General features: G+C 36.1%; 1 protein-coding gene across 1 annotated transcript in view; it reads left to right on the forward strand.

The window, feature by feature from the left end:
* The window catches only part of sorcs3a (sortilin related VPS10 domain containing receptor 3a), a 282,904-nt gene that overhangs the window by 103,355 nt on the left and 155,724 nt on the right, over window positions 1-23,825 (forward strand). The window contains exon 2 of the mRNA XM_067402597.1: window positions 7,930-7,997. Coding sequence (XP_067258698.1) covers window positions 7,930-7,997 — 68 coding nt within the window. The remainder of the gene's footprint in view (window positions 1-7,929; window positions 7,998-23,825) is intronic.

A 23,825-nucleotide genomic window follows, 5' to 3' on the forward strand; every position in this document is an offset into this window, starting at 1 on the left:
TCAAGATGCTTCAAAAGGGATGGAGAGAGAGTTTTGGAGAGACCGAAGCGTTTTTCTAAAGAAGCCATTAGGTCCTTCATTAGTAGTGGGGCAAACCGCATCACTTCGAAATTGAGTTTGACACTTTAAATTGGTCTTTGTGGACATGGAACATTTAGTTATGCTAATAATATTTCTGTTTGTCGCAGTTGCTTTAATTAAAGTCCAATGATGATAATCCAAGTCATGGATAATTGACATTTCTTTGATTAATTGCAGGTCAATTGAGGTTTTGCGGAGAGCAGCATCAGTGAATGAGTAGTGTCTACTTGCATCATCTTTTTACTAGTACACACAGTAACCATGTGACAAGTTAAATGAATTAACTAGTGGGGGAGCTTTTGAATGGGACTCTGAGCCTCAATGATTGAAACCAGCAGTCTGAAAGCTAAATGGATTATAGGTTTTTCTCAAACGTAAATCTAATGAAATGCTCAAAACCGATTTATCAGTGGCTGAACATATCCTGCACACATTTCTTTTCGGCTTCTGACTAGAAAAAAAAAATCATATTGCAGTTATTAAATATTCTATATTTATTCATACAGTGTGTATATGCAAATATACACTGTGTGTGTGTATATATATATATATATATATATATATATATATATATATATATATATATATAATATATAATATATATATATATATATACACACACAGTATATATTAGATGCTTATATTAGAGGATATATTAGAGGCTTCAGCACCCCCTGCTACAGAAAATAAAAATGTAAAAAAGGATATGGATGTGGATGAATATACCCTTATATTACAAATGTCCAAGCTACACAATAACTACACAATCATTGGTACTTTTGTTAATGCTTGTTCAAATTACTTTGTTAAAATGAGCTGATGCTATACAATTTTTGAACATTTTGTCACAACTGAATTTTATTTTATGCAGTCCACTTAAACTAAAATGGAAGTTTTTATGATGGGATTTCATTAACTAGGAGATTACATTTTGATATTAAAGGTACACCGTGGAACAAAATTTGAATAACAGGTCATTCCTCTTCCAAAACGTGTTTATGTCTTACTCTGATTCACTATGGTAAGCCTGTCATAAGTGTTAATATTTTATACCAGACTGGATGGTTTTGCCAGGAAATCGCGTACATATACGTCACTCACCCACGTGTGTCTTGTCATATCTGTAAATAGAGAAAAGTTGCTCTGGCTATTTAGACGCGTGCATGATGTGGGAGTGGCATAGGTTGTCACAGCAAGCGAGAAAGGTTGATATGAAGCAGCTAAATCTCCAACCTCAGAGGAATCACTTGTTAATGCTTTGCGGAACGGAATTGTATTTAGCATTAAGTGTTGCTGGTTAGTGTGGCAGGAACTTTATTAACTTTTATTTTAAAATTAAAATTAACTTGGTTCAACAAAACATTTTCCCCCGGTTTCACAGACTAGGCTTAAGCTAATCTTAGACTAAAATGCATGTTTGAGCTGTTTTAATTGAAAACAACTTGTACTGACATTAACTTAAACTATGTCAGTGCCATTGTTTTGTTTCAAGATGCACACCCAGTAATGTTTTTCTCTAGGGTACGTTTATAAAAGCTAATTGAACTAATCCTGGCTTAGGCTAAGCCCTGTCTGTGAAACTGGGCCTTTGTGTTTAAATTAACTTCTTGTATTATTGTTGTACCGACCTTAACTAATTACATGGAAAAAAGTTTTCCTTAATTTAATCAAGTTCATAGAACAAATGCATCAATTAAGTTTTGGAACCTTTTACTCGTATCTGCTTGTTTTGCAGTGGTTCATTGTTTGTTATGCTGAGCACCAGTAATCAGAGGTGGATCCATGCTTTATTTGTCAGCAAGAGTTCTGCTGATCTGCTGGAAAGTACAATGCAGAATGGCATCAAGAGGTTGGAGCCTCTGCTTTGTGTAAAATGCCACTGTTGCTGAGTCATCTGTGGCTTTCACACAATAAAGAATGGAAACCCTAAGGGACAACAAGAAATTTCTCTGTCTCTATCACACACACCTATATCAGTCTCTTTCTTTCTTTCTTTCTTTCTTTCTTTCTTTCTTTCTTTCTTTCTTTCTTTCTTGAAACATTTCTTACACTATATTGCTAAAGGCAAGCATATTTTTGCTTCTAGCTGTGTGGCTTTCATCCACTTCAAATACATCAGGGAGTTTCTCTGTATCTTCAATGCAAGTTTAATGAATAAATGATAAAAATGCATTTCTGAAAAAATAAACATAATATAGTAAGTATAGTACTTGTGAAAAGATTAAAAAAAAAAAAAAAAAAAATGTTCTTACTGTTTATATTGCAGTGTCTGGATATTTTCTGCTCTCCCCAAGATTTTTGATGTACGTCTTACTCAATTTCTAGATCAAGTCTATATTTTCAGAGGATTTTTTTTTTTTTCTCTTTAAATTGTTTAATGTTAATCTCTATTAAAATGGCCCTGAGAGCATGAGAGTTAAGAGGGAGTAGAGAGTTCAGAGGTTGTGATTCTTCCAGCCTGGACGAGACTTCCCATAATTCGACTTCCCACTCTTCTTATTTAAATGACTTGCCTCTCTCCGTTCTAAAGCAACACAATCTCATGGCAATTCATAACTATTTTACATTTTGGCGAATTAATGGCTAATTGATATTAAGCTGCATTCACGCCATGTTTTAATTAATGTAATTAGGAGATTTCAACTTGTAGATTTTCATAATTACATCTTGTAAAATGGGAATTTTCTGAGAGCTACTACTTGTACGATGTGACTGCTGTACAACCTGACTGCTGCAGATTCATTTAGGTGTTGATAGTGTTGCCATAGAAATGCATAATTCCCAGTTGGAGGATGTGAACAGCTCCGAATAGAATGTCATGTGCCGTCATCTTAAGACTACAGTAATTAATGACATCGCGTGAACACAGCATTATTCGTATTATGCCCCAGTGGCGGTTAGATTTAGGGGTGAGGTTAAGGGAGGAAAAATTTACTTTTTCGGTCCCATTTTATATTAAGTGGCCTTAACTACTATGTACTTACATAAAAAAATGCTATTGAGGTGGGGTACGGGTAAGGTTAGGGAAAGCTTTGGTGGTATGGGTAGGTTTAAGGGTAGGGGTAAGGTGTAAGGGATGGGTCAACAGTGTAATTATAAATGTAATTACAGAAATTAATTACAGATGTCATTACATGCTGGTGTTTTTAAAATATAAGTACAATGTAAAAACATGCATGTACACAATAAGTGCATTGTATTAAATGATTAATTTAAATGTAAGTACATAGTAGTTAAGGCCATTTAATATAAAGTGGGTCCACTTTTTCTAAAAATCATAAATTTTTTGTATAATTCACATCACATTCATCCGAAATCTCCACCTCGTAAAATAGATACAGTTTTCCCTGAGATTGGGTTGGCTAGACTGATCTTGAACCATCTGTTCTCCACCTTTATATAGGCCTACATATATATATATATATATATATATATATATATATATATATATATATATATATATATATATATATATATATATATATATACAAACAGTTCTGTCTGGTTCTCGAATCTGATTGGCTGATAGCCATGCGATATTTCAGTGTGATAAATCATGTGATATTGCTCATATATACACACACACATCAGTGTTGCTCTGTTAGGGGCCGTTCACACAGAATGCGTCTAAAAACGCATGACGCAGCGCTCAGGAGTGGTTTTAAAAAAAGCGCAGCATAGAATGCAAGAGTCTCGAGACGCGCCTTTAAGACGTGATGCAATAACGACAATAACGGAAATAATAGAAATAGGCAAACTGCAGAATTTACAGATACAAGTTTTGACATGGAAAAAAAGAAAATAAGATAACAATGAGCGCCTCCTCTGCCAATGTTGCCATTATATAAAACAGTTGTCAAGCCAACTCGCAATGCTTGCCCCGCCTTCAAGTTCTTCTGATTGGTCCACTGTTTTAGAACTGACATTGATGAGCGGCGCTGCGTGTAAAAATTGAATTTCTTTTAACTTGACACGGCGTCTTAAAAACGCGGCGCTCATGTGCGAGGCGCTGCAAAAGACGCGAGACGCGAGCGTAACGGTCATGCACGTCAGTCAAGCGTGTGTTTACATAGAAAAACAATGGGAATGTAGCGCATTGGAATCAGTGCCCAAGGAAGTCGACCGGAAGTTGAAGTCGGCCGCGTGCTGCCATCTTGTAGCAGAACTTCACTTGCGTTAGCATCCCCATTGACTCCCATTCATTTTGGCGTCACTTTGACAGTGAATAACTTTACATCTGAGGCGTTTAAAGACTCCATTTGTCCATTATTTATTTCCAAAGATACACGACAATGTATAAAGGGCTCCATTACCTTCAGTGTTACATTATGGCCCCATAGAAACAGTTTTTGTAAAAATAAGCTAACGATTGCGTCATAACCACTCGACTCTCTGTCGCACAGTAGAGAAATTACCGTACAGACAGGAGGAGAAGCTCGCAGACAATCGGGGAGATTATCTTAATATGGCGTACTGGCGTTACATTTTAAAATACTATACAAACTAATTAATCAGAATACTTACTCCTGCTCACTCATGCCAAAGAACTCCCCGCTCAAGCTCGCCGTCTCTGCAAGATTAACGATGGCAGTTTGCATGCACAGCTACTAGAAGATTTACATCTGTCAGACAGGTTGCGGACGTCATCAAGCTTAGTTTGAGTCTGCGCGTCAGAAACGGAAGTGCTAAAAATCGCTAAAAATGGGCTTCACTTGACTCAATTGAGTTCCAATGGGGTCGCTGTGTCCATTTTTTTACTGTCTATGATTGGAATAGAAAAACACGTTCTGTGTGAACGGCCTCTTATAATTATGGCTGCCCTCTGTCTCGTCTTCGCGTTTGGTGTGAACGGCCCCTAGGCTGCACAGCTGGCCTTGGTCTTTTCTGAAGCCACTAGGTCATACAGTAGACTATTTCTTTAAAGGAAGAAGGGTTTGAACACTTAGTGAAGCTACATTTTTTCTCCTCTCTCATACAATTTTTCATCCCCCCCCCCCCCCCCCCCCCCCCACATTTCTTGACTTTTATCTGCTGAAACAGACACGGAGTAGACGCTACTACCAACATGACTCAAAGTGACAGCTTGTTTGTCGACCTGCTTCATGGAAGAGGCCTTTTTTACACTAGGCAAATATATCAAAAGAAAATGAATATGAATATGCAAATTAAACCCCTCGTCTCAAACATATCTAGACCTGTACAGGAAACACTGCAGCATCTGACATAAGGAAATGGCTGTAATTATGTAAAATGTCAACATGAGGGACCATGTGTTGCAACTGTGACTTATAATCATGGCTGCCCTCTGTCAGTTGCTGTCTTCCGCCTTTCGTTTGTTTGGCAAATGTAAGCACTGAGCCCTTTATTAATTATGTAATTATGTAACTGTCTGTTGCCTAATGTGATGCTGTTCATGTATGTTCCTTTGGTTTCAAATGTAATTAAGTCATGGTGGAAGTCAATCTACCATATACTGTAGTACTAAATACTAAAAATAACATATAACTATAACAACCCTGGTAATTTTAGACCTGGATAAGTCCAGGCAGCATATGTTTGTGTATTTGCTAGATAAAGTAGATGACACACTTCCTCTACTGTGCTACCATAAAGTGAAGAAAACCACAGAGAAAACACATTTTTAAGCCTTTATCATTTTCAGTGGTGTGTGCAGTGAAGTATGTCGAGGCATTTCATGGGGCCAGTGTCATGAATGTGTGATGCGCTTGCATGCATGAGTGTTTGACGTTCTGGATGGCTAGTTCAAAAGATCCCGCTGTCTTCTCACTGACCCTGAGGCTAAAAGCTCTCATACATCATAGAGCCCAAGGTCAGGGTTGAGAACTATCAAGCTCAATCCCACCCGGCTTAAAGCCTCGAAGGCTGATTGAGTCTCACCTGTTTACACAAAAGAGAAGTAAACACAACAACGCGGGGGTCAGGAACACAAGCATTTGGAAAATGAGCATAGCTGTCCACCACTGCTTAGGAGCCACTGGCTTCTAAATAGCCTTGATTGAGTTTTCTGGTCATTACTCTAAAGTAGAGATCTCAAAATACTGTAGCTGGATTTTTGGAACCAAGTTGATACTGAGGCCTTGTTTACACTTGGTACTAAGATGCATTTTGGTCAATTGGATCACAATTGGACGACACTAAATACAAGTGTAAACAGGATCTAAAACGTTTTGAGCTTGTCCACTTTCGACTACTTCCAGAGGTAGTCGAAAACGCATTTTACCAGATTGCTTTCGTAGTGTAAACTGTAATGCGCTCAAACCGCCACAAAAGACCGCCTGCTCTCCATCTACTGACCTAAAGCGTCAACATTATAGGAAGTGCGCTAGCCAGACAGGATTTTAACCTTGTTGGTTGAAGACCCATGTTTGATTTGAAGATGAAAAACACACCAAGCACAAGTGTGAAATAAAGGGTGAAATAAAAGTCCACGTCATCTCCATCCACATTCAAATGTAAATTGCATGAGCTTATTTCGTCCATTAGATCGAAAGATCTGAGAAAAAAAAACAAAAAAAAACCATACATTTACCTGCCCATAGACCCTCAGCTCAAAGAAATCAGGACAGAAGTGGTTGAAAATGGACAAATAGACACCAGGTGTAAATGGGTATACGTATTCCTCGTCTACTTGTGATACGATCAACAAAAACGCATAATACCAGGTGTAAATAGGGCCCGCAAAAGAAACCCGACTTGGCACCGTTTTAAACATAGTTAGTTTTTCTTGTGTGAATATAAGTGAATGTAAACAGACAGTATAAACATTATTTGTACATCAGTAGGTTTGCATGCTGTGTAAACACAGTGTAAAATGCCTTTTGCTGATTAATATTGTTAATATTGGTCAAACAATGGTATTAACAAGATAAAATGTGAACTACCTACTTGTGTTAACCTGTTAACATAACTGTACACACACACACACACACACACACACACACACACACACACACACACACACACACACACACACACACACACAGTCAAGCCAAAAATTATTCAGACATTTTTTATATTTTTGATATATTTTTACTAGTGGGTACAGGACACTATAGTTCATTTATGCAAATGAAGATAGCAAAATAAAGTGAACTGTGGCATATTATACCCAAAAAATCTTCATACAGTGGACTACCAGTAAAATTGATACAAATTTGGAACCTAAAATTATTCAGACACTTTGACCTGACCATGTTTTGCTATTAAGTGTTATTTATCTGACATGATTAAGATAATTTTTTTTTTCTGACACAGTTCTGACTCTGATCTTGTCATATTTTATTTTTTATTTTTTGTATTTTTTATTAACTATAGTCAATATATTAATGAATGAAATGTTCAAGGTGTCTGAATAAATTTTGGTTTGACTGTGTGTGTATACATACTGCGTAAGTAAAGTTAGAAGTGTTTATTTAATCATCACAAACTATACATCATTAGAAAGGTCAAAGTCTTGAGAAATTACTTTGTTCATTATTACTGACTGATTAAACTGAAATACTTGAAGGTTGCATGCCATTGCTTGAATGTAATTACTTTATGTTTCTATTAATATTCAAAAAAAGTAGTGCATTCATTTTTATGGTACTTTGAATCATGAAATTTCATGAAAGTTTAGTTTTGTCACTTGAGAGCTCTAGCTATAATTGTTAACTTGAATTGCACGCTATTGTATCTACAGTTGCCTCTTGAAATATGTCTCTTGTAATAATGAAAAAAAAAAGTCTGCAATGAATATAAATGTGATGGAATGAAATACGAGTAATGAATATATGTCAAGAGATCAGTGCATATAGATTTATAATATTTTCGATTTTCTTTTCACAGGTGATTCTGATTCTCACCAAGCTGTATGACTTTCACCTTGGCAGTGTAACAGAAAGCACTCTATGGAGGTGAGCTAGAACCTATCTTTTCCTCTGTCTCCCATCTCTCTCCTCCTTTGCTCATTTCCCATTCTCCATTACACTCACTATCCATGGCAGAGTGTGTGAGCGGTGTATAGAAGCGGAGCTACGTGGTTTGGCCTGAAGCGAGGAGGGGCAGTAATAATTTCAGGAACCGTTCCATCTCAAGCATTGCACTTGTTAATAGCCCATAATGCAATTGCACATCAACAAGAAGTCACAGTTCTAATTTATTATTTTTATTTATTTTTTTTTTTTTATTTCTAGTTTAAATAATTTATACCCTCAGTTGGAAAGTAGCTTATAGCTACTTATAGCTGTTTCTTAATGTTTAGAGCTGGGGGGTGGGGGGGCACATTGACACTGATCCAAGGCACAAAAGTCCTCAACAATGTAAATTCTATTTATTTTGTCATCCCTTCGTAATCCTTATTGGCTTTGTTAGATTCTCGTTTACTGGTGTTTTTGGACGCTTTGTGCAACTGAGAGTGATAGGAGCAGCCTTATCTTTCACACGGTCAGCTGAACACTTCAATTTGGACAGAGAGAAGCTCCGTATTGAGGTGCTTAAGTCTGACGATTTGCAATGACGTCTGATTTGAGATGACAAGTGCAGTGCTCTTTTCATGAGCTGCTGTAGGGCAATAGGGGTTTCAAGGTTAATGGGTTTTCGGAGAATAAACTGACAGATTTTCTTAGTCAAGGATGTCTCAGTCTTTGTGCAATATAAGAAATCAATGTGGAATTAAGCATATACAGTTGGAAAGATAAGTCAATTATACTGTATATAATTCAATTTTAAGTACATTTAAGGAATGGAAGATTTTACACTATTTGTCTATATCACATCTATTATGTGAATCTAATTTTATGTCCAACAATAATGTGCATGTGCATCACGGTTGTGTTTAAATCTCAATTGAACTGAGAATCCATTTTGAATTTGATTCCTGAATTTGAATTGAGGTACAATGTAACAATATTACAAAAATAAAATAAAATTGTAAATAAAAATATAGACTATACTTACACATTTGTATCCCCGCCCACGGACAGTCAGATCGACAGAGGGTTATTAACAGAACAGGTATTGCAAGGGCATCAATGTAAATTGCATCATACTCCATCTACTCTTTACACAGCATTGTGGTAAAACACACTATGGCAACAGCTCTCTTACCTGTACACTATGATGTTTTGCTTTGGCTAGAACTGACAGAATTCAGTTTTTCCCCTTTATCCAGTTTGAAGTTGATTTTCAGATTGAGTTCAGAGTTTTCTCCGTATTTACAATTCTTTGCAGCCCTTAGCCATGCATTGGATCCCTCACTGTAAACCAAAACTCCCTCTAAATGTTTACTCTTTGCACAAGGGAAAAATACAAGTCAACACCCTTATGACTAAAAGTTTGCTAAGAAGTATTTCCTGCAAAAGCAAGGTGGCATTTAACTCTGGTAAGCGTATCCATAGCAGACTGGTGGGAGTGGCCTTGGATGGCAACAAACCCAGTGCATTATGGGTGTTGAAGTTTTCCTACCTATTTGGCAAACGTGAAGTCAGCATTATTTCTGTGTTTTCTCTAGTCAGGTCGCACCGTTTTCAAAAAATGTCACCTTTTTACTGTATATAGGCATCCAGATTTTATTGAAAGCCCATTTTGCCAGCGGTGAAGTACCCCTTTAATCCAGTGTGTTATTTGCTGTTTTATTGTAATTAATTGTGAAATTTCTCTGCAATTTCTGAGTGAAAATTGTATCTAAACCAAATTATTTTAGTGTGTTGAATTACAATTTTGATTACAAGGACGTGAAGATATTTAAAAAAAAAAAATGGTATCAAACATTTTATCATATTTAAAATGTAACTTTTGTAGGAGGGTGAAGAACCCTTCATTGTCCAGAATGCATTGCCTCTGTTGAATTTCTTTGAATTACAATTCAGTTAATGTCTCTTTCTTTCTTCAGATCAGAATTTTGTTCATCCCTGATATGCATGTAATTTGAAATAGAAAAGTAGATTAAACATATAAGCTGGAGATGGGAAGAAAGAAATATAGATGAAAAAAAAGAAAATCTTGATACCAATCAACAGTAACACAAATGCAAACACAAACTCAGCTATCATGACAAAGACTGAATTCTCACACTAGTCTGCTAAACCCTGTGGCTCTGTGCAGTCTCAGTTATAATACATCACAATGACTGCTCCCACAGCAATGAAAATATGTATTGACAAAATGATGGCTTGCTAATACTCCGTTTTCCACAAATCAGGCCTCAAGGGAGTTCTGTGCTCATTTACACAGGCTAACAACAAATCTAAGCACAACCCTGGTGCCGACTGCCATTTTCTTTCTGTGTCTGTGTTTAGCTTTGGTCACCACTGGCGGTGTTTCATGATGGGCCCACACATCTTCATTGTTAATTGAGATCAAAGTTCAATTAAGATGGAGGTGGATTTTGAAGGAGCAATTGGTGAAGTTTAGTTCCGCTAGCAGAAAACTAGACAGCTGTTGACTTTTTGAGAAAGGTCAGGGCACGAGCATCGCTCTGAGAAACGGCGTGTCAGTTTTAATGAACAGCATGACCTTAAACAATGGAGCCGGATCAGTCATTTTTCCAGATAATATTCAAAGTGAATGAACCCCTCTGTATGTGGATGAATATGAAGGAAATATCGATGCCGGTAAAAGAACTGACACATGTTTTGCTCAAAGCGCTGTACCTCTTTCTCATGCAAGCATCCTGCGTTCTCAGAGGAAGAGGAAACACCTAGTATCTTATTTATAATTCATCAGCAACAAATAGATGCAAAATACAGCTCTTAAGGTCTGAAACATCCTTGCACTTTGTTAGGATACAAGTTTATTCACAGGAGAAGAAAAGTATATATATATATATATATATATATATATATATATATATATATATATATATATATATATATATATATATATATATATATATATATATATATATATATATATATATATATATATATATATATTACAAAAAAAAAAAAAAAAAACATTATCACATAGTTAAAAGGTGTTTTTTTTTTTTTTACTTAACCATATTTTCAAGATAATCACAATGTTTGCAGACCATCTACGTCCATTGCTTTCTTCTGTCTGACGTTGCTGCCGAGAGGGGTCATGCAAGGGTGACCGCTGACAGACTTTAAAATTGCATCATTTTGGCAGCGGCAGGTCCTATATAGAGTTGATATTTCACAGGTCAGCGCATGCAACACCAGTCAGACCTTTCAGAGCAGGACTTACCTGATGTCCCTGACCTTTTAAAGAAGTCAGAACTTACCTCTCAGCGAGAGGAAAAACAAGAACTTTAGCAATGTTCATTTCCCCCAGGGATTCTCTTTGTGCCATCTCTTATTAGGGTTAAAAAAAATAAATAAATAAAAAACATAGCTGTTTTTTACAATCTTAGTGGCTTTATGGAATTGACATTTGTTCGACTTTCAAACAACACACTCTGATCAGACAAGTCAAACATTTATATCGCAGTGTGCTGCACTGATATCTTGACTTTTCTAAAAATGTTGAATTTATTTATATAGTACAAATAAAAGATGAAGATGTCAATTTTCCTATAGGCCAGGCATCAGTTTTGGCAACTATTTGTCTATTTCCATCCATCCATCCATCCATCCATCCATCCATCCATCCATCCATCCATCCATCCATCCATCCATCCATCCATCCATCCATCCATCCAACTGGCAACCTGTGATGTCGAGATACTATTGGATAAACTGGCAGCACACGGTTTAGCCAAAGCCCCTTTAAGACAAGTCATTTCACTCGGCGGCCATCTTTGAAATGCCTCTCGGGCATCCTGGGCATCATGCAGCTCTCTTTGAATGGGGAAACATCAAATTCTCCAAAACTGTTTGCTAACCTTACGATTAAATTTCATATTTGAAATCACTAATCAAATCAAATAACAACTGTCTCATAATTTGTTTTCCAAATGCTCAAATCATGACAAAAAAAAACGGTATTTTTCAGGCTGGATCAAGCTAATGTGCATGCGCAGACGTATTGCGTGTTTCACTTTCTCCCATTCAAAACAATACGAGTGAGACGTCTTGTGTTATTCTATAGTTTTAGGTTTAGCACAGACCAAAACGAAGACAGACATTCCAACACGGAACGCACATTCCAAAGTAGAATATCTGGCTGTAGCATTGTTTTTCTGAGGAACAAGTAGGGGAACTTAGCATGTTTCCTAAATATCTACAAACATATTGGGGTATTTTTATTCTTTATTAAAGTAAAAATCTTACATAGAGCCCCTTTAATATATATAAGATTTATGAAAATTCTGCTTTCCTGCTTCACCCCCTCCTCATGCTTTCCGACGATCATAAATCACTAACGATTATTATTCAGAAGGTCATTTACCACATTCTGTTTTTTTCATTGATATTCTTACCTTTTTAATTACACTCTGGTGGGACTTCCCCTTATATCCTGGAGCCAACTCTAATTTAGTGTCTGTCATAATAATAAATTGAGAATATCATCACCGCCATCAGCATGTGCTCACTAGACTGGATTTGCGAGCAGTTTCTAGTTTCAGAAGCAGCCTCAGAGGCACTTGTTATGTTTGCTGTAATCAAATTAAAATCCCATCAACACACCAGATGTGTCAGAAATGGGAGTCAGACCGTTCCCTGTCCTGAATTAGTGGCCCCAAGGGTCTTCTTTCTAAGGAAAATAGTCTAAATAGAGAAATAGAGTCATATACTTGACAGATAATATCTGCCAACATAAAGACTGAAGGTTTAAAGGTCTCATTTTGCTTTTGTCACAGCCCCAATTATTTATTATAATGACACCTGTCATATTTTGCTTGTCTCCAGAGCTTATCTGTTGAATTGAGAGTGTTCCGTTGATGAAAAATCTGGTTTCATAGCTGTTTTTTTTTTTTTTTTTTTGTGCTGTATGTTTAATGCAAGTCTGTCGGGGAACAAAAACAACTATACAGAGCAGGTTGTACAGACAAATTCACACCAGAACCAAATAAATGCATGTACAGTTGCGATTGTTTGAAACCCTTGAGCTGCATGTGCTGCTGTAGATTGCATAGAGAAGTATAATTAGTTTCTATTCATCTAGTATCAACTTTGCTGGTATTCTTGTATATATCTATTTATCTACATTGAAAGGAAATGCAAGTGCTTGTAAGGCTGCAAAAGAGTAGCATTATGTTTTAGGCATTGGTTTGTGTTTCTACGTAAATGAAATGCCACTTTACTGTTGTCATGGCACTCAGAGCATGCCTTGTTTTCAGTTGGCTGCACATACAGTACTAAGAATAATATCACTGTGCTGGGAAATACTTTGGGATTAGAACAAACCAATCGTTAAAGAAACAGTTGTAAATGGTGTATACTTCCTTGTTTTTGGATGTCACATGCTTGTGAGTGGTTGCTAAGGAGTTGCTATGGTTTTGGTAAGGTATTCTTATTTGTTTTACTAAGCTATGCTATTATAATTGTGTTTTTTGGGTTTATTGGAGGTTATTAGGTGGTTACTTACTGGTCCAAATCAGCCCTGATTAGTATCCCTATTGATGAGTCTCAAGTGGCCGTGACAGATTGCTCACAATATATATATATATATATATATATATATATATATATATATATATATATATATATATATATATATATATATATATATATATATATATATATATATATAATATAAAGCAATAAGGTATGAGAAGCTGTACAGCACTAGCCTCGAGTACTTTTTTGCTTTTATAAAACAGTTACCACACAATACAAATATTAAAGCCAAAAATATGTAACAATGCAACTTTCATGAAGTAAACTCTTACTAAAAGCCTTCCTTCCACTGGAAAAATTAGTCCCTGACCGTGAACAGCAACAGAAGTTACATTATTATGCCATTAGATGGCGACAAAGACTGTCTTTATGACTGAGTCAGTCAGTAATGAAGACTTTTACATTGAAAAGACTGAATTGTTGTGAACACGGAACAAGACGCAACTGACAAATGCTTTGACTAGCGCTGTCAGTCACGGGAAAACCCCTTAAATTTTAAAAGGACAAGATAATACATGGGACATTTAAACATATTATGAACATAGGATTGACCTGAAGAAAAATGCTAAATCTGAATGCAGACTTAGAATATGTAATAGTACATCACTCCTCGACAAGTTATATAATTTGGGGTATCATTCATGTCCAAAATTTTGCACATTGAAGCTTAAAACGTAGTTTTTATAGTTTGTTCTGAAGTCTAGTCCTAGAATGAACATCCACTAAATGTAAACCCTACTCCTTTAATTGTGCCTGCACTTAAACTCATTAACAAAACCAATTTTTCCTTCAATTACTCTTAAACTATCAATAAGTAAAATAATGAACATCTAATGCATAAAGGTAATGGAACATTTTAAAACAAATTGCACAACCAAAACAAACTTAAATGTTAATGGTAGAGGGGTGGATTGCACATCTTCACAATGGAAAGGAAACATTCCAAAAGAGTTTGGAGCAGTATTTCTCTCCACAGTCAAAAAGTTCATGCTTATTGGATATAAAGCTTATAATTGTGGGGATAAAGAAGCAGATAACTGGGGGGAAAACACTGAAATAAGAATGAAGGGATGAAAATGAAAACTTTTGGTTGCATTTGGAGGGTGGTTCTTTTGCAGAGCTCTGCCTTTTCGAACACCAACCAAACTCCTTTGAAACACACTGCCAATTTTAATGAGGATGTGAGAGTCTGTGTGAACATACTATCAAACACCCCCCTAAAAACAGAAGAAATGCTGGGAGAAAGGAAGGAGAGAGAAAATGATAGTCTTTGGGAGGTAGAATACAAGAGTAGACTCCAATATTAGGACTGAGCATGAGCAAAGGAGCCAAAAGAAACAATAGCATTGGGGTGCTACTCATTTGCCGAATGATTTAGGTGTCACAGACAGAAAAAAAAAACACAAATATAAATCACAGTTTTCTCTTTCTGTCTCAGTCAACATAGTCCACTAGCAGAGAGCCTCATCCACAGTAATGAACACTCATTTCTCATTTTTCATTAGCAGGGCTTGGCGTGTTGCATCTTTTCTCATTCATGTGAATACTGCATGTATTTCACTTATGTGTTGGCGTATAATAGGATCACAGGATGTGGGAGAAAAGGTTGGAGAGGATTTTGAAGGAATGTAACTGCTCACTTAAGTTCTTATTATAAGAATTATGAAAAGTAAGCATGCAGAAGATTTAGGTTTATTTTTCTCTAAACAGTAGTAATTTCATATGTAATCTACAATTTAAAAAATTGTGGTCGATTCAATTTATTTTTTTTATTTATTTTTTTTGGCAAGAATAAGTTTCAAGACTATTTCTTTGATCAAATTAATAAAGTAAAAACTAAATAACATCTGGTTATGCTCTAATTAATCTTAACTTTTCATTTACAAGATTTGTTCCATCTGAACAATTTTGAAGTTAAATAATCTAATTTTTGTCAGTGGACAGTGAACTGTTTATTTTTTCTTGGAGTTTCAAAATTTTTTAATGGTGATATGTGGACACAGTTATTTATATTTGTACAATACAATTTTCAGCACATCAGAAGTTACATTTAGACATTCAGGCAGTGAAGAAGTGATGTTGCTTTTATTTTTATTATTTAATGCAATAATTATTGCAATTCATGTAATTTAATAATTTCACAAATTAGATGTACATTTCAAACATGTTCATTATTCATCTCAACCTGAAGGCCAAATACTGTAAGTGGAATGATTGATCTGAATTTAAAGTTTACTGCTCATGTCATGAATTAAAAATAAAGGCCTATATATGATTCATAGTGTGAGACAGATGTATGTCTTTGACTGGCATGCTGTTTGATTAGTCTTTATTCAATTATTCAACTAAATTTTTACAGAGTGGTAGGACAAGAATTTGTGCATTTCTTTTAATAATGTATTGAATGAGCATAATGCAAAGCTAAATTTGTCTCTAAATATGTTATAATTTAGCAGTAAATGCTCACCTAAAATGGCATCTTCACTCATCTTCTGCATACTATAACTTCTGCACATTTTATGTTCATGTAACCGGTCCTACTCGATCCAACCCGCTCTAACAAGGACGCTAAAGACTGCAGCCTCTAGCATCAGTCGCTAGCTTGCCTCTTGAGGCCAGAGGAGTGAGGTTTACACACTCTTGCTCTTACTGGCCTACGTTACATACAGACAACCGGTCATCTCAAACTCAAAGGTCAGCCCTGTATGAAAGTTTTATCTTGTTACTTACCATTCTCATGCCCCATTTTCTACATATAAAGTCAGAAACACGCATTTACACTCTCACAGACATGAATTCTCATGACATGAAGATGTCACCTTATATCAGTCTTCTTGTCCTGAGAGGAAGCGTCCATGTCTGTGCATCAGTGATCGACAAATCCCTCCCCTCTCCATATTCAGATCCACTCTCTGCTGTATGTGAGCTGTGCTTAACAGTTACCCAGAAAACAGACGCCTTGAAACTAGAAATGGATTACACAAAAGACATGGAGCTCATTGTCTCTCTTCCCAGCTCCATGTTTTTGGATGTTGACATGCAGGGGATGATCCTGAATTGACCAGTGTCTGATCCCCATTTAGTTCCCCAGCTAGCATCAGCGTGTGTGCGCAACTGATGTTTGTCCTTCTGGCTGCGACCTGAGAGTGTCTCAGTTCTCATGCAAGAGTAATAGTGCCTTGTGGAAATGTCAAACTTTTATACTTCTTTTATTTTAAAGATTCATTTCTGAGCATAAAAGCTTTCTTGAAGTTCATTGTGAGAAAAGGAAGGTCTAGAGAGGATTTTCTGCATGCTTGACAAGATGTGCGATTGAGAAAGATGTCACTTGTAAGGAGTTTAGTTGTAGTCATGTTGTCTATATATAGATAGACAAATACACAGAGAGACAAACAGATAGATAGATAGATAGATAGATAGATAGATAGATAGATAGATAGATAGATAGATAGATAGATAGATAGATAGATAGATAGATAGATAGATTTTATACGAAGTTTATACGTTTTTAATACATTGCTTGCAAATAATACATTGTTTTTCACATTTGATCTTTTTATCTCTATTACTGAACAAACAAATTAGGTGAACCTGTGTCATCAATTTCACTTTAAAACATTATTGAACTATTAAATAAGAAGCAAATGATTTTTACACAAGTTGGCCTACCTGAAAAAAAAAAAAAAATCTAATCGCTGCATTATAATAAAAGTCATAATAATGGTTTCAAGTATTGATACTTAAGTATATTGATTCTAAATCATAGCAAAATAATTGCTTCGCTATGCCGTATTGATTTTGTTTCTCTTCAAGTCTCAGCCTCAGGCAGTCTGCCTACAGTCTGATCACAGACCATCAGATGTATATTAAATCAGCCGGGAAAACTGTAATCTGATTGGCTGGTATAACGCAATTTCTGTAGTATGGGCACATTGTTTTTTTGTTTTTTTTGTCAGTCCACCAGGAAAGTCATGTGACCAGGTACCAGTTTGAGGAACAAATCACCTGATTTACCAGAGTTTGTCAGGATAGTGGCAATACATCTGTGATTGGTTTGAACAATTAGCAGTAAGAAAACTAGATATTTACAAGCAAAACTGTATATCCATGCTTTGTTTAGTCTTTAAAATAATGAGCAGAAATACACAATTATTGGAATTAATTTTTTTTTTTTTTTTTTTTTTTTTACACACTACACTTTAGAATACGTAACACTTTAGAACAATGGTCCATCATTAATAGGTAACTATGCAGGTCAAGTAATGCAGGTCAAATGAGCAGTATAACATTAACACTTCGGCTACTCTTAACTAACATAGAAAAAAGATAAACAAATCAGTAGGTAGTAAAAAAAAAAAATCCTTATTAGTCAAGTGTTACCTAGTCACATTTCATTTCACATTGACCATTATTTTAAAGTGAAATAATGGTCCACATCACTAGTAGTTCTAGACTAGGTAACTCCAAGTGATGCATTTTATGACTGTGTTCAGACAAAAAAAAAAAAAAATGCTATATAAATAAGTGTTACGATGTGGCCAGCAGGCATGAAGACAGAGATTGAAAATCAAAACAGGCTTTATTAATAATCCAAACACTCTGAGTGAACATGCAGGAGAATAACGCAAACCATACAATGTATAAACAAGAACTGACCAAGAACAACTGAAACACAGGGCTGTATAAACAGGAGTAGAACAAAGGAAAGTAAACTAGAAAATTGAAACTAATACGTAAACTAATTGAAACTAATACGTAAGTTCAATATTAATATTATAAAGCAACAAGAATATTTTTGGTGCGCCAAAAAAATAAAAAAAAATAAATAAATAACGACTTATATAGTGATGGCCGATTTCCAAACACTGCTTCAGGAAGCTTCGGAGCACAATGAATCAGCGTGTCGAATCAGCGTTTTGGAGCGCCAAAGTCACGTGATTTCAGCAGTTTGGCTGTTTCACACACGATCCGAATCATGATTCGACACGCTGATTTATTATGCCTCGAAGCTTCATGAAGCAGTGTTTTGAAATCAGCCATCACTCGTTTTTTTTTTTTTTTTTTTTTTTTTTTGGCACACCAAAAATATTCTCGTCGCTTTATAATATTAATATTGAACCACTGTGCTCACATGAACTGATTTAGATGTGTTTTTAGTACATTAATGGATCTTGAGAGAGGAAATGTTATTGCTCCCTATGGAGGCCTCACAGAGCTATCGGATTTCAACTAAAATATCTTAATTTGTGCTCCGAAGATTTACGAAGGTCTTACGGGTGTGGAACGGCATGAGGGTGAGTAATAAATTACAGAATTTGCATTTTTGGGTGAACTAACCCTTAAATGAATCAAGGTGTTGAAATGATTTGAACTTTGAGCACCACTTTACCAGGCTCAACCGACCAGCAATGCATCACCGGGTTAACGCTGAAGCTGTTGCTTTACGCCACTGTTGAAATACCCTTAAATGTTGAAAGGATGCTACAACAAAGAACTTTTTTTTTCATGAATATATGACTTGACCTGGAGAAGGACAGATGCAGATAATCACACACGCTCAGTTGATTAAAAGCCAGTTGGTGGAATTGTTACTTGTTATCACTAACTTATTTTACATTCAATACACATGCATGAAGTGTAAAACAAGAAGGCCATAACCTTATGAAAAATAGAAACAAACGTGAACTTTGCAGTTGCGACGGTTGCTTGCATTCCTCTGTGGTTGGCTTGTTGGTAACAAGATATTACAATATTGCTGTTATCGCAGCTGCCCTGAAGACATTTGCATCTGTCTAATGTTGTGATTAGTAATTAATTAGTAAGTCTTTATAATTTGTCATAGTTAATAGTTCTTAATGAAGCTAATCTCATTCAGTAATCATTGATTATGGAGCTATCTCAGTCCTAAATTTGCTATTTGCTAATTAGTTAATCTTGTTTCTATATTAGTTAATAGTAGTAGCTGAAGTGTTAATGCCCATATGTCCCACATTACTTCCTGCATAGTAACCTATTAATGACAGACCATTATTCTAAAGTGTTTCCCAACATTCTATTATTGACCATATGCATGTTATTTAATCCATTTCGGAAAACCACCCCAAATTGCGTGTAAAAACACAACAAACTGTGCTTGGTTGCTTTACATGTTGATCAAGTCGATCTTTTCCTGTTTAAGGGTGCTTTCACACTTGGTTCAATTGCCTGGACCGAATCCGAGTTCGATTGCTCCCCCCTCCCCTGCTCCCACTGGACTGTGTTCATATTATATTATTTGGGTCCACCAGCAGTTCGTTTGCATCATCAAACCAGCAGCTGTCTACTCCGTTCACATCATCCAAACTTACCAAACTCTGACGTCAATTGAACCCGAAAAGTGCTAATGTGAAAGCACCCTAAATATGTTCTTGCAATATTGGAATAAGCTGCAACGTGGACCCGACCATATCCCGTTATCCCATAAGTCAAAGCTCTGGCTCCGAGAGACCAACAACCTCTGACATTTTGACCTGCAAGTCAAGAAACTGCTCCAGACATTTGAAGAGTGTGGTGCTGAACTTGGATTTGAGTCAAAAAAGCAGGATTTATTATGTAACTTGCGTGACCTTTTGCCCTTAACGTGCATTTTATTATGTACAAATTATACTTAATTGATCTTTTTACAGACTCTAAGGTAAGGGTCATGACCCGTGGTGAGTTTATTTCTGCTTGTAGTGAATAGTAGAGGGTGTTTGCTCCCCTACATCTGCAACAGTTATTGGAGTACTTTTTTAGTGTTTACTTTTTTTTTTTTTTTTTTTCAGTTTACATGCTGGTTCTGACCCACTTTAGTTTTTTTCCTCCATCTTTTTGCACTTGTATGTATTATTTTGGTCCCTGTGTTTTAGTGCTTTGTTTTTGGAGCTCTCTGACCTTCGTGTTGGCAGCGTGAAGAGCTTTGCTTCAGCATTCATACTAGACATCCGAAACACCTCGCAAATGCACATCTGCAGGAGAGCTGTCGTTTTAGCAAACCGTGCATCATTGTTTTCCTCTTCTCCTCATCTCACCTCTCTCTATCTTTCCTCTGAAAGATGTGTCTCATTTCTTGAGGTCACCTTCAGAGCATGACAGAAGAGAAGGGAACGTCCTTGCCGGTTGCGGGCCATCTATAAATGTAAATGCTCGAGTTCTATTATTTATCCACTCTCTATTCTATTTTGTTCCTCCCTATCACCCTCCTTTTCCGCATTTGGCTTCTTCTCGACGTCTGTCGGGAAACCCCTCCACCGCTTTCATCTCTTTCTCTCTCTATTTTTCTCGAACACAATTCTCCTCAACACCTGCAGATATCCACCATGCTCCCTTAATGTGGCAATTCTCCAAAGTCATTTTCAATTATGCTTCAATGAGCTCTGTTATTAGAGCAGAGACGCTGCCGCTGACAGTCTGCCTGAGGCCTGAATTGTGTGAGCGTGTGTGTGATTGTCTCTGCTGTGTGTCTGAGAGGAAATTGAAAGGTGTATACTCGTGCCAGATTGAAAGCGTCTTTGTGTGTGTGAGGATATACGTTTGCCTTTGTTGCGGTGTCGTGAGGAAATTGCTTAAGGCGGCGTCCCACTAGCCAACTCGATTTCGGATGAGGGTGTCACACCTACTGACTGTTTATGGGTGACAGACTAAACGACCGCCTATGACATTTCTCTCTGATCCGCTGTCACGGATTTGCCAAAATAAGCACAGGGGTACAGCGCAAACAATTGTAATAGACTGAATTAGACTCAATTTGTGGAGTAACTTCACCTTCTGTGTATTTCTTCCTTTGAGACTTGCACATAGAAAGTAGTTGTGCAGTTTCAGTGAGGAAGTTTGATGTTTAACACTGACATTTCCACAAACAATTAGTTATATTAAAGGATTAGTTCACTTTCAAATAAAATTTAGCTCATAATTTACTCACCCCCATGTCATCCAAGATGTCCATGTCCTTCCTCAGTCAAAAAGAAATTAAGGTTTTTGATGAAAACATTTCAGGATTTTTCTCCTTATAGTGGAATTCAATGGACTCCACCGTTGAAGGTCAAAATTACAGTTTCAGTGCAGCTTCAAAGGGCTTTAAATGATACCAGATGAGGAATAAGGGTCTTATCTAGCGAAACGATCGGTCATTTAAGAAAAAAAAAAATAAAAAAAATTACATGCTTTATATAAACAAATGATCGCCTTCCATGTGGCCAAAACCGCACTTTCATATTCTTTAAAAAGCTTATGCTGTATGTCCTACGCCTTCCCTATTCTACTTACGGAACGAACGCTGGGTCAGTTCCATTTTTTCCGTAAGTAGAATAGTGAAGGCGTAGAACATACAGCGTAAGCTTTTTGAAGAATACGTAAGTGCGGTTTCGGCAGAACCACTTGGAAGGCGATCATGTGTTTATATAAAGCATATACATTTACATTTTTTTTTTTTTTCGAAAATGACTGATCATTTTGCTAAATAAGACTCTTATTCCTCGTCTGGTATCATTTAAACTCCTTTGAAGCTGCACTGAAACTGTAATTTTGAGCTTCAAGGCCATTGAAGTCCACTATAATGAGAATAATCCTGGAATGTTTTCATCAAGAAAGAAAGACATGAACATCTTAGATGACATGGGGGTGAGTAAATGATCAGGAAAATTTTATTTGAAAGTGAACTAATCCTTTAACACATAATACCAAAATAATACAATAAACATTAACTAAACAATACAAAATGTAACATAAAAAATGCAACAGTCTTTTTCCAGTAAAATTACTAACATTTTTAAAGTGTTGATAGGTGAAAGTATTGCTGTGAATGTATATTCCAGCATTACACACAATGACAGCATGTACAAAAGCCCTCTTCTTACTGAGATAAGCTCTGCTGATGAAATCCAGATTATGAAAATTTTATTTGCTGCCTTTTCCTTGGATACCGTGATAGCAAACACATCCGTCATGTCTCCTCCCTCCTTGTCTCGGCTTAGCAGAATGGATTTTCATAGTCATCATAAAACTTTCAGTCATGCATCTGGGTGTGAAGTCAAGTCTGGTTGAGCTCTCTGATGGAACTGTAGAGATACAACAATAGGATTTAAAAATGAACAAAAGTGTGTTACTCCAGTGCAACTAGTATTCCATCCTGACAGCGTGAAGCTAACAGCTATTACCGAGGTTTTCCAAAAATCATGTACAAATTACCAGTGAGATAATAACTGGATCTATACAGAGAAGCTCAAGAATGTTCAGGAGGGTTTTAGTCTTTATAACACAACATGTTCTAGCTGTCAGATGGTATCAAGTGTCACTCAGTTTCAGCAAAACTTCCTGTTTTGTGTCCTATCACTGTTATCCTCCTTTAATGTTCATCTGCCCCTGGTGACATCCTCAAAAAACAGCAGCCTATATTTTAAACCCTAAAAGTTTGTCTTTTTGAACAAATTAGGTTTTAAAAGTGGCAATCATTATACTAGGGTAGTTTGTTTTGAATGCTTTTTAGGTAGTATCTCATTGTTTTAAATCAATAGAGCTCAAGTATTTATGAAATCTTGGACCCTGTGGCTCTGGTCCTTCTTCTTAATGTAAGTCTTAGGGCTTTTTTCTTCCTTTTATCATCTGCTGGAAAAAGTTGCGTTGCCTCAACAAGCTGCACAGTTTGAAATATATTTCACAAATGGTGTTTAATTAATACATTTAAAATAAATGGATTTTTTTTTTTCAGCAAGAAGACATTAAATTAGACAAAACTGACAGTAAAGAATAAAAGGAAAAAAACAAACAAACAGAAGTAACTTACATTTTAGACAGAAAATCTGCAAGTCTCCAAGCAACAAAGTCAACAATGTTTCAAAATGTTTCACTAGTTAGTTAGTTATTTAGTGATAGTTTATTTTGAAAGATTAATTTATTTCACAGTTAACCATACTGTAAACCCGAATAAGTTGGGCTAACTCAAAGAATTGGAGGTAATCAGTTACATAAAATTTTTTGAGTTATGATGTTCTCAATCTTAAGTAAGCAGAACTATCAGGTTTTAAGTTTGTACTTGTGCATGTTAATTGCTCCTAACTTGAAGTACTGAGTTAACTCATACATTTTTATTTTGAGTTCTTGCAAATCAAATTAGTTATTTACTTCTCTGTAAACCCTAATAAGTCAAAACTTAGTTGAATGGATTTTTTTTTTTTTTAGTTAAGAAACTCAAAGTTTAAGTAAGAT

Source organism: Chanodichthys erythropterus, chromosome 12 (genome assembly GCF_024489055.1).
Source record: "Chanodichthys erythropterus isolate Z2021 chromosome 12, ASM2448905v1, whole genome shotgun sequence".
Taxonomy (NCBI): Eukaryota; Metazoa; Chordata; class Actinopteri; order Cypriniformes; family Xenocyprididae; genus Chanodichthys; species Chanodichthys erythropterus.